Source organism: Coloeus monedula, assembly GCF_965178545.1.
Source record: "Coloeus monedula genome assembly, chromosome: 15".
NCBI lineage: Eukaryota > Metazoa > Chordata > Aves > Passeriformes > Corvidae > Coloeus > Coloeus monedula.
In genome coordinates this window covers 7,081,668-7,094,313 of record NC_138795.1, presented here as the reverse complement: position 1 = coordinate 7,094,313, position 12,646 = coordinate 7,081,668, and the positions used below count along the sequence as shown (strand labels likewise).

General features: G+C 43.7%; 1 protein-coding gene across 1 annotated transcript in view; it reads right to left on the bottom strand.

Moving 5' to 3' along the window:
* Window positions 1-10,714: 10,714 nt before the first annotated feature.
* Window positions 10,715-12,646, bottom strand: part of RNF130 (ring finger protein 130) — a 42,561-nt gene continuing 40,629 nt past the window's right edge. Inside the window, exon 9 of the mRNA XM_082291350.1 lies at window positions 10,715-10,908. Within this exon, the coding sequence (XP_082147476.1) occupies window positions 10,893-10,908 (16 nt within the window). The 3' untranslated portion in view covers window positions 10,715-10,892. The remainder of the gene's footprint in view (window positions 10,909-12,646) is intronic.

Below are 12,646 nucleotides of genomic sequence, written 5' to 3'. Positions count from 1 at the left end.
GCACAACAGGGACCTTCACCCTGCTCTCCAGAGGAGGAGGAAGCCAGTAGTAATTGATGGAGTGGAAAGGTAGAGATTAATTGGGAGAATTAAGAGTGTCTGGGAATGTTGCAGGCTTTTAAAAAGACTAGGTTAATGAAAGGATCAATTAACTGACAGATAACAAGGTGTCAATTAGTGGTGCTTTGCAAAGGCCCTGTGAGCAGATTTCATCCCCCCAAAGCACCTCGAAAGCACCAGGTAAACCTGACATGCCCTTGTGAAGTTGGGTTTTTTGGTCAACATCTCAGGACATCAACTGGCTGGGGCTTACAGAGCATCAGAAGAAAAATCCCATCTGGAGCCCTGCTCTTGTCACTGCATCCCACAAGGAAGGGGTACGGAGTACCGCTTTTTCTCTTAATTATTTCAAAGACAAGGGAAAAAAGCAGAAACGAGCACCAACACAATGAAGTACTGCCTACTTCTCCCCTGATTTCCACCCAGTCGGTTTAGTTGGAGTATCTTTCCCTCTCTCACTCCCTCCCCTGCTCACCAGTTTCCACCGAGTGTGCCAGAGCTGAGGCTGCCCTGCGGTGCAGCAAGTCTAGCAGGAAAAGGAAAAAGTGAAGACATCTTTAAATATAACAACACATATGCAAGCTGTCATGGCACATCACACACTCTTCTGCACCAGTCAGGCTGGAAAATTAGGTCAAGTATGGCTGGGTAACACCGGGTGAAAAAGGAGCAAAAGCTTTACTTGGGAAATTGAAGGTGTTTCCTGAGGTCTCTGCCCTGAGCTTTCCTGTCCTTCTCTCCCCACCCTGCAGGGCTGGCAGCAGCCCCATGGCTCTTGCCTTTGCCCCACTGTGCCTTGGCTTGTGAGCTGCTGTGCTACTTCTTATGCTGTAAAAAACAAACGACTACTAGCTAAGCAAAATAACAAATATTTTTAATAATTAAGTCAACCCACTCGCCAGTAATCAGGCTGCAGAGCTGCCTGAACTTCAGCTCAACCCTGGTGCCCTCATCCTTCAGCTCATGACCTGACTGTACCTCAAACCTAAAGTGGACGGAACAAGTCCTGGAGCCTCAGTGTGACCCATGTTTCCTGCAAAATCCCCTCTGCCAGTAAAAAGCTCTTGGCTCTCCAGAGCCTTTGCACTATTTTACATGAATGTGTTTAAAGAAAACAGATGTGTAAAAGTCTCATAACATAGTCCTAGACATGTTTATTAAACTATTTGTGGTCTTTCTTTGGCTAATGTAGGATACCTGGCTATTCCTATAGCATCCTCAGGTGCCAGGGCAAGCATCCTAGAGCAAAGGGACAATGCAGATTCCAACACATGAGCTCACTGGATGGAGCTCACTGGAGTTGTGAGGGTCATTAGGTAAATTTTAACATGCTTCAAATTTAATATTTAATGTGGTGTATTATAGGTAAAAAGCACATTTACAGTCTGGTTTTTTACTGGCAATTATCCTCTAAGAACACAAGCAAATCTTGATTTTACAAATGTCTTATGGGAACATGCAAAACTTTCATAGAAGAGGAAGCCGAGAAAGGGAAAGCTAAGTCTTGGGGTTTAAATAGTTTAGGAAAACACTTGGAGATAAAAGCTTTTTTTATATGTAGAAGTCATAAACTGAATGTTTTCCTGTTAAAAAGCACTTTTTTTAAACCTTAAAAATTATTTTCCAAGTTACTGGCACTTACAGTCCTTGGTAGGTTGCCATATATTTTACTTCTGTGAAATGACTCAACCACACACAGCACCACTGCAGCAGAACAAGAACAACGATGCTCATCAAGCTTTTTTTATATACTGATTAATATTAAAAGAAAAACCTCAAACTTGCCAGCACAGCCCAGAAAAAATCACCCATGTTGCTGAGGTGCCTCTTCCCCATCCTAAACATGACTAACTGGGGGAAGGCCTGCTCCAGCACGTCCTGGCACGCACATAGGGACCAATTGCTTGAACAAGCTTTTAATTTTTCCATTGCAAGATTTCCCAAATCCAGGATGTCAATTACAGATGTCAGCTCCCCTGTCCAAGATGCTACAGCACAAATCCATTTTTACATCACTATGCCAGACCCTGATCTACACTGAGGCAAACCTGCCCTCCCCCTGCTTAAAAACAAGATGTTCGGTTAGAAATAAGATTTAGCAAAATACAAATTGCATTATTTGTCTCTGAGGGCTTTGTGCTTTCTAGTTTTGAAATTTAATTTCTATGTCTGTTCTAGCTTTTCTGTATGTTCTGGCACACAGCTCGTGCAAACCGGCTCAGTTGGAGCTGAGAAATCATCAGTTTTGGTTTTGTGCTGAAACTCTGCCCCAGTGACATTCCCGGTAGCCTTAGGGGAAATCTTAGGGGAAATCCCTGTGTCGGGATGGGGCAGCCCCTACAGGAAGGATTTGCCTGGAGCACCAGCACCCTACGCAGTGCTACAAGAGCCTGTCCTACCCAAAACCCCACCGGAGCAGCTCTGTGCTGGTCAGAGACACGAAGACATGTTTGCATTTAACCAGGAACACCCAGGTACCTGGGTTTATCGTAACCTGACTGCTCTCCACAGATAAAAACAAGCCCCATAACATCCTTGAGAGACGGTGGTTTTCCTCTCGGGCGTTTGCGTTCCCAAGGCGCCGCTCCCACGTGTCCCCGCTGTGATCTCGCAGATGCAATTACGAAAACAGGGGCTGCTCAACCAGCGCTTCTGCCGGCCCCAGTCCCATCCGGCTGCAGCTCAGCCAGGCCGGGATGGAGAGCTGGGCACGGGCTCGCCGGCCGCGCCCGGAGCTGTCGCCGCCTGCCTCACACACCCGCCAGCAGAGCAGGGATGCTGACCACGACCCGCTGCTCCACTGCCTGTGACCTTCACTTCTGCTTTGTAGGAGAAAGTGGGTGTCAAAACTGTGCTCTTTAAAAAAGCTTGGGGCTTCAGAGCATTTCCAGAGTGAGCTGAATGGCAATAAAAGTGCATTCGGTAAATATCAATGTGGGTATTATGAGAAAAACCTCCCTACACTTCACGCCACCCACTCTGGAATTATCAGATTAAATAAAGCTGATGCACAGCAACAAAAGTCAAAGCACGCTCAGCAAAGAGGCTCATTTCCTCATTTTACAGAGCTGGGTTTTTCTTTTTCTCTTGAACATCCATGTTAAAGACACTGCTGAACCACACTTCAGAAAAGGATATATGTTAAGCAGACTGCTATACAGTTAAAAATATTATAAAGGAGGGGAAATTCCCCTGCTTGTAGCAAAAGCAGGTGAAATTAAAGCATGGCAGGATAAGTCTTACCTTTCTTTTTGGCTTAACTGATTTCTCAAGATTCCTATACAGACGGTGAAACTGTGTTTCACATTACAAGGACACAAATGAGTTTCTACACCTACAGTAACTTAGACTGCAATGGAGAAAAATCCAAACATTCATTAACAGCTATGCATTGTCTGGTAGGAAAAGGTGGAGCAGAAGCACTCGCTCCTCCACGTCGGCTCATTTGAGGAACGCTGTGGATGACTTAGCTCCAGAGGTTCCTCTCTCGCTCTCCATTTCTGCATTGTTCTCTCAGAAGCTTGCAAACAATATCCATTTCCCCACCGCTTTTGTCACATGCCAGTAAAAATTGATTTTTCCTGCAGTGTGTCAAAGCAGTAGCTGCTTTCCTTTCTTCTCCTGCTTTTTGCATTCCCATTATTGATGTCAGTGGGAAAGGGTACAGCTCAGAGAACGTATTTGTTAAATAACTGTTGCAGATCTCAACAGGAGAGTGGGATAAGAAGCATACTTCTTTTCTTCTCTGTGTAATGCCAACATGCTGGCTTTTAAAAAACCTCAGTGAAAAATTTGGTGGATTTTTTTACCCCCCACCCCCCAAAAAAAAGTTACGTGAGAAAGAAAGCTGATTCGATTCCTGCATATTTCAAAAAGTCTAATGGTTTTCAGGTAGATCAAGTGCTGGTTCTGTGAATGTCCTCTCTACAGAAAGAGACTCACTTGACTTCAGCACACAGAAGGACCAAAAGTATATTCTGTGTATACCATTCTTCTCCTGCTTCAATCAAATGGGAGAAAAAACCCAAGCATCAAGTTCCTGGAAATCTTTCTGCAAAGGCAGGTCCTCTCTGCAGCTTGAACGTCAGACTGGCTCGCCACTGTCCGGGGTTAAGGGAGTTGTAGGAAACTCAATGCACTTATAAAGGTCCCTCTCAGAAGGGGCTATTTCACAGTAGGGTTATGGATTGACCGAGATATACGAGTGCTTTTACCAGTCACTGGCCATCTCCTCTACAACCAGTTCCCTTTCTGACATTGCCCAACCATTTGGACAATTAAAACATTGGAATCAGCAGACGCCTGTGTAAGAGATGCATTTGCAGTTCAGCATAAACTCTTAGGGCCACCGTGAAACCTCTCCTGCATCGCCGTGGCTGGGCCGACACAGCTCCCCATGCTGTTACTCAGCAATTTCCATCAGACAACCTTGCTTGCACACAACTCTTTGTCAGCTCAGAGATGCCACCCTCAGAATCCACCACAGCTGGTCTTCGTCTGTGCAATCGAGAAGGCGGGTTCGTGTTCTGGAAAAAGCAGCTCTTCTTCAGACAAAGGAGATCCATGGAAAGAGTACACAACAATAGGAATGAGAAATGAAAAAAACGGAAAAAGGGCCAGGAAGGAGCATGGATTCCTTTCAGGTTTTGTTCTCATCGTACATGTCCAAGGCAGGCTCGATGGTTGAGAACTCGCTCTCGTAGACCAGGCTTCGAGGGGACAGAGAGTTACGATGGAAGAAGTGACTGCCTGCAAGAGGTAGAACAAAACCACATTAGCAACACACATGAACAGTGGAAGAACTGAGTAAAGCATCCTCATACCTGTCTGCTAGATGCAAACACAGTACACATGGAAAAAACAGCCACCCTTTAGCACGAACCAGTAACAACCATATGGAACATTTTACCTCTGTTCGTGGGCTCCCCTGCCAATTTAAAGCAACTGCTTTCCATATGCATGAACAGTCCCACCTTAAATGGCTCTTTCAGATTAAACAGATCAAGTCTGAGCAAGGCTGGGGCAGGCCAGAGATTCACACTCAGTGCTGGCTGTTGAGTTACAGTCTTGTAAAGCAGGGATGTGCTTCCTCAGAAGACCCAGAAACCTCTGGTCAGCACCCAAGTGCTGTGCCCTGCACCAGCACAAAGTGCTTCAGCTCCAGGTCAAAAGGAATGAGCAGGCAGAGTGAGGGCCTCCCCAAGGATCATCCCACCGATGCTGCTGGACGCCCAATCTCCTCCAGAGCTCAGCAAACTCCATCCACGAGTCACCTTCTAGAAACAGCCACCTACAGATTTCCTTATGCATAACCAAAGGGGACCCAACTCTCTTTTCCAATGCTGGCAATACCCAAAACAAGCACAACAAGGCTGTTGATGAAGTGGGGAGTGGAAGTTAATTTTTTTCCCTTGGTGGTCTGGCATTCCCATGGTTCTCTGAATCCACACATGTGTTTTTGCAAGGAGCCCAGCCCTCCTGCTGTACAAACGATTCTCTCTGAAAGCATCTATCATCAGATCAGGCCCTTGGCCAAAACGCTTCATTACCTGGTTTCTCAGTCCCAGGGGGGATTAGCTGAGAGCAAGATGCTTAGATTACAATACACCAGGCAGCTACATTGAGCCAAACTGGAGGCAACTGAAAAGCTTTCAAGTTCATCAAGAAGGCATTCAACAAACTAAGGTGCCTCCAGTTTCAGGCATCAGTGAAGCAAGATGCTTAGGGAATTGTAGTTTTAGCCCTGGCAAATTTTAGCTGCTTAAATCCCCCTTTCTTTGCCAAATTTTGAGCCCAGCTCATTCTGAAACAAAGACCTTACAGAAGACATAAGAAAAGAAGAATTCAGCTGCTACTGTCCAAAATGCCTTTTCTCCTTCCCCACTCACCCCCAAAAGACACAGACTTGGTGTGCCCAGGTCAAATCCTTGCTAAGAACAGCAGGGAACTGGAGCTGGGCAATGGATCTGCTGCTCTTTTACAAGCAAAAGTCAGTGCACACACTCACTCCACCATTTGCAGTGAGAATGGGAAGTTCTCATAAGCAAATGAATTTCTGATCTCGTAGTTAACTGAAACAAGAGTGGAATTAGCAGTTACATTGCACAGGAGTGAACTGTTCACTCTGCCAGGAGCATATATCCAGGTACTTGGAACAAGTGGGCTGTCTTGGAATATATTTCACAGAAGCAGTCAGTGGGGAATGATAAATGCCCATTTTCTGGATCTGAATCGTCCCCCAAACTTACAGGTTTTTAAAACTGGGCAATGCTTAAAATAAAAGCAAAGAAATAAATGAATAAATGAAGGTCGAGTGTTTGAGAAAACATAAAGCTGGAACTTTATGGATTCCAGATGATCACAGTCTGTCTCCCAAGAGCTGGACTCGATGACCTTAGAGGTCTTTTCCAACCTCAGTGATTCTATGATTCAACCAAAAAAACCCCCTGAACCTGCTTTGAAATTATACCAGATAAAACTGATTTCAAACCTGTATTATGAGTCAGGATCATCTGCTTTTTGATGAGCGAGTCTCATTTTGCAGCTGAAATAAGCCGTGAATATTGGATATTTCATCTCCCCTTCCTCCACCTGCTGCAATGTAATGCACAACCAATGCTCAAACAAACCAAAGGGATTCTAAAAGTCTGAGGCTGCTCTTGTTTTTATTACACAGAAATCAAACCTGGGATTAGGAAGCAGACAGCCCAGGCTGTCATTTCCTCTGTGTGCACCCAGACTTCCACTCTAGCGGGTTCGAGGGAGAGATTTAATCAACAGGCAGACAGGTCATCTGACAACAAATATTTTATATTAATCTGGAAATAGGCAGTGCATATCCAACACCTCTAAAATTCTTTACTGTGATGTTTTTGTCCTTCTTGGCAAAAGAAATTTAAGCCACCCACTTCCAGGGAGGCTGAATGTTTCCATACAGATAGATATCTCTTGGCTTCCATACCACTTAAGAGACACATCGTTCCTTCCTTTCCTAAGTGTCTCCTCTCCCATCCAGAGCAGCCAGCCCAGAACTAAGAATCCAGCTGCTGCTCAGTATTTTCCACCACTCAGTCTTCAGGTGCTCCATTAACCAGGAGCATTGCCCACAGCTTACGGCTGGAGCAGCAGACTCAGCAGGGCACAGTGACCCAGCCACGCTCCTCTTAATGCAGAAAATTGCTACTGTTTGTTTAAAAACATGGCATCGGTCCAGCTGATAAATTTACTGAATAAATGTATTTTAAGGACAAGTACAAACATCCGCAGTTCTAAATTCAGCTTATGAATCTCTTCTTCCTATTTTGCACTTACCAAGAAAGATCAAGGTTTATCCCTTAGGTACAGAAAACAAATGGGAAGGCTGAATGCAGTTTTAATATATGAAAATGAATCCTTCAGTGCTCTCTGACACGATTCTTCTTATATGCTTTAAAAGAACTTTTCAGATAACTTGCATTGAGTCTGAAAATAAACATACTACCCTGGAATTGATCTTTATACCTACCATAGGATGCCACCAAAGCAAGCACAACACCAAGGCCAAAAACTCAAGACACAGCACTGCAGGTGCACCAGGATTAAGCATCACCTGGTGTTCCTTTTCCACCTGAAAGTATTTTAACGCCCTTAGTCATTAATCAGGGCCATCTTCTACCACAAGCTGCAGTCCCTTCCACAGCTCCTCAGGCACAAAGACATCTTATGGTGGAAATCTGATCAGAGCACTCCCTACCTCAATCCGTTTTAGACACCATCTCAGTTAAGGAATAACGGAGTGGGACTATTTCATAAAGCACCCTTTCCTCAAAGCCAGCTTAACAGGATTGTGGAGACATGGTGGCATGACCGGCACAAGTGGAGTGCTGCCACAGATGGCTGAAAACGCTTCAGAAGGGACAGGCAAGGAAGGAGACACATTGGGGGAGCCCTGTGGTGCTCACAGAGCCACCTCCCATGATTTACCACCAGTCCCACCTACCTGGGGAGGTCCCAGCTCACTGGAGGTCAGCAAATGTGACACCCAGCTACGAGAAGGGCTGGAAAGGGGGCCTGGGCGACTGCAGGCCTGTCAGCCTGACCTCAGTGCCAGGGAAGGCCATGGAACAGATCATCTTAGTGCCATCACACGGCCCATCCAGGACAAGCAGGGGGTCAGACCCAGGCAGCATGGGCTCAGGAAAGGCAGGTCCTGCTTGACCAGCCTGGCCTTCTGTGACAGGGTGAACCACTTAGTGGATGAAGGAAAGGCTGTGGATGTGTCTACCTGTACTTTGGGAGAGTTTGACACCATGTCCCACAGCATTCTCTTGGAAAGTGGCTGCCCATGGCTTGGACAGGTGTACTGCACGTGGGTTAAGAACTGGCTGGATGGCTCAGCCCAGGGAACAATGGGGAATGGAGTCACACCCACAGGGCTCAGCACTCTGGCCAGCCCTGTTTAATGTCTTTATCAATGATCTGGATGAGGGGATTGAGTGCAACCTCAGTCAGTTTGCAGACAAAACCAAGTTGGGTTGATCTTCTGTAGGGCAGGAAGGCTGCACAGAGATCTGGATAGGCTGGGTCAAGGTATTTAAAAGATACAGATGTGGCACCTGGGGACATGGTTTAGTGGTGGGCTTGGCAGTGCTGGGTTATGGTTGGACTTGATCTTAGAGGGCTTTTCCAACCTATGTGATTCTATGATGCTATGAAAAACTTTGGGGATTTCCTTCTTCTGTCTATCCAGAGTAAAAAAAAAAAAGAGTTTCTGGGATGATGCAGAGTTCATCTTTGAACATATTTATTTCACTAACAGATAAACATGCACTGAATTGCTTGACCTCAAAGTAATCTATCAAAAGTTATATCATTATTAACATTTTGTTGAGACAGTTGTTAGCAGCTCAAAAGAAAAACTAGAAAAGATGATGCTGAGTTATTTAAATCCTCCATAGAGGGAAATGCACTAAAAAGTCCTGTCAACCCTTTTGTTCCAAATATCACTCAACTTCTCCTTCTGCTGCGGTTCTGAAGAAGAAACACAAACCAGAACTATTATGGTGCCTTTTGCATCTGGGTCACTGCTCTGCTCATTCTGTCCCTGTGCAACAGCATGAAATCACACTTAAGGAATTTTGTTTCAGAAGACAAGCACAAACTTATCAGTTTTACTACTGCTGTTGAGAGATGAGTGAAAAAACATGTATCATAGCTTGTTCCCTAAATTCTGCTCTAACCACATTCCTCCATTTTTGGCAACAACACTCAGTTGAAACATGCTGTACGTTACATGCACACAGCCCTCAGACACAGAATGTTTGAGGTTTTTTCTTCTCATGAGTAAGTCCAATGGGGTTTTCCAGTCTTTCAAAATGCACTTACTGCTCTATTGATTTGTTTTCATATTTCTTTCAGAATTTCACAAGGACACATTGAAGAAGAATTCTATTAAATGCACTGAAGCTATCACATTCTTCACTGCTTATTATAAAAGCTGCCTTCTCAGCTGAAGCCTGATGGACAAATAAGAATTAAGAAACTATTTTAATGTAGCATCTGGCTGTGTTCCTAAATTCTAGAAGTGCCTATACATAAAAATAAAATTAAATTAAATCCTCTAGTTCCCAGTACATAAAAAAATTAAATCTTAGAGCAAAATTGCTTCTCTCTGTTCATTTAATTAAATTAGAAAGCATTCCATTTCTACATCTTGATCCGAGCACAACAAAAAACAACCAAATGCAGAATAGTTTTTAACTTCTGTCAATTCCTTTTTCCTTCCCAACTTGTTACCTTCATTTACCCATCTCATTAAGTCAAGCATTAGCACTTGGCTGCGACTCAGGCCCTCGTGTTTTAACTGACTGTTGTGAATTACTCACACAGGGCTTGCATAACTTGTGTGAAGCAGCCAGAGTGAGGACAGTGAGGGGAGATGTTTTCCCTCTGCCTCCTTCTCCTTGCCAGCACAGAAGCTGTGGCAAGAAGGGACATGCTTGCATAGAGTTTCTACATTGAAGAGTGTTATCAATCTTCTATGAACTGAATTTGAACCAAAACTAACCTCCACCATTGATATGAAAGGAGGCTTCACACATGGCAGTGGGGGAAATGCTGCGTTTTCACTTGTTATTAGGAAGGAAGAAGAGGTTTAGAGCAGCTTCACTATTATCAAAAGGAGGGTGGGGTAAAAGTAAAAGACAGAAAAGGTTTATGATCTGTGTTTTGAGACAACAGCATTGCAAATCTCCAGCAATGCCCGGCCTCAAGGCAAAAATCATACTGCAGTGCTCCCAGGGCGACTGGGAGTGTTACCAGAAGAGAAACTGAGAAAATGTCTTTATTTCAAATTAATTCCCAGCTGGAATGGTAAGTCCATTATAGCAGAATTGACATCTCGACCCAGCTTTTTTCCCTAACAAGTTAGTGTGGAATGATTGCTAACACTTGTTTGTCACTTCAGTGGCAGTTAAGTCACTTCAGTGGCATCATAACAATGACACTCTGAGATTTCCACTACTACACTACTTCTGTCCCAAATGAATGGGGAATAACAGAGACCTGCAAAGATGGAATCATTCAAAGGAAATAAAGCACCTTTTAAAATTTACAAAATGCTCTCAGACTTGACTACTAACACAGAAAGCCCAAGAAAAATGAAATTCTCACAGAGTAAGATTTCATAATTAAAGTTTTTTTATTTCTCACTTTTTCTTTAATACAAAGCTTTGGCATCAGCAAATTTTATGAAAAAATAGAATGTACTAAATAATTGCTTGTGCTGCATGATCGATAAATGATGCATAAAAATAGGTGTCTCTCTCCAAGGCAATCGGCCGGAAAGCGTTTCTTCAATAGCATTCTGCTCTGCAGGGCAGAAAAAAAAGGAACAAAATATTTATGTTAAAGTTAATACTGCCAATACAAAAAAAAAAAAAAAATCCTGTAAAAGTAAGCTAGTGAAAAATAACAAATTATACAAAGCCAGAGCATTAAGAGACATCTGTATTTGTCACATCATTCCTACAGGACAGCCAGAGGTCTGAGCACTTCTAAGCTCGTGAGGACACTCCATCTGCTACTGAAAACTTTCTGTAAGTGGTCCAATCCAACATTTGGGCTTTTTGGGCTTAAACCCACACTTACACAGTAATTTCTGACCATTACCTAGGAAGCAGGCAAAATGTGCTGCTTCTGTTCCTTTCAAACACTGCCTAAAACTTTTATTACTAGTACTGCAAGGTTATTTTGAGACCAAGAGAAAGCAGCTGGTTCCTTATTTTCTTATCACTTAGACGGTGTTTACTTTCGTCACAACTATTTAAAAATGCATGTGTGTGTATTTATCCATACACACAAACATACATATACACAGCTAAACATGTATATACTCACAGCTCCAGAACTATTGCTCTAAATAACTATGTTTAAGCTGTGGGAAGGACATAGCAAAAAAACAGGTACAGGATATGGTTTTAGGTGAGTTTTAAAGCAGAATTTCAAGCCTTTTACTTGCATCAGTGTATTACATGGCCTCATTCTTGCTACTATTGTTTTTTAACAATAAAAATGCCTCTGGTTCCTCTTGAAATACTATCATAAAAAGGCAGGGTATGCCAGCATTGCTTTTTACATGGAGAGCAACATAAAAAGCAGGTATGTTTAGTAGAAAAAGCAATGAGAAGGAGCTGCCATATATCTGGCGTGATATTCAGCACAGGAAATTCTTTGTCTGGCACTGGGAAGGTGTCAGTGACACAATAAATCTCAGCATTAGTGTCATTTTAAACTGTCTAAAATGAGTAGTCGAACCCAGCAGCACTTGTGGAGGCTGCTCAGATCCCGAAGGATTCAGATGAAGAGCTGCTGAGGTTGAAGGCCACAGCCAGGAACCTCAGTTACCCAAATAAGTGATTTTTGAAGCTCTGGTTTCTGTGGCTGTGAGTTTTCTCAAGTCTGCCTCAAGTACACACTCGATGTGCTCGCATTTTAATTCCTGTCACTCAGAAAAGGAGCTCTCCTTGTATCAGCACACCCTTTGTACTGAGGGAACATCAATGTGAAAACACTTTGCTGGAGGCCCAAAGTCCCTGCCAATGTGCAAGCTTGTCCTTGCAGTAAAAACAGTCCCAGATCCCACTGAGCAACAAAAAGAGGAGTTGCAAGGCAAGGCAGAAATGCAGCTGCTATCAGTGCCCACATCTGGATGAGACTTCATGGGCTACAGCTCCTCCTCCTTCCCATTGACGTGCAAGTGCCCAGCAATGCAGACATTCCTGTTCTGCAGCCCATCCTGCCCCATGCCTTCCCAAGCTATTTTTCCAGGCAGATTAACGATGTTCAGCTGCAGCCATGTTGCCAAGTTGCTGGTTGATGGCTGCAAGTTCAAGAGTTTGACAAATGGAAAAAATAATAATCAGTAGACTTGATAGGGCTATTTGAAGTTCTAAAAGTTTTCTTCATGAAGCCCTTTTGGAATAAGCATATGAAAAGAGGAGGAAGATTTGCAAATTAGTGGTAATAAAAAATCCCTGATGACCAATATTATGGACCCTCCTGAAGATGATTAGCTTGAGATTGTCTAAAATTTTACACTGGAGACTAT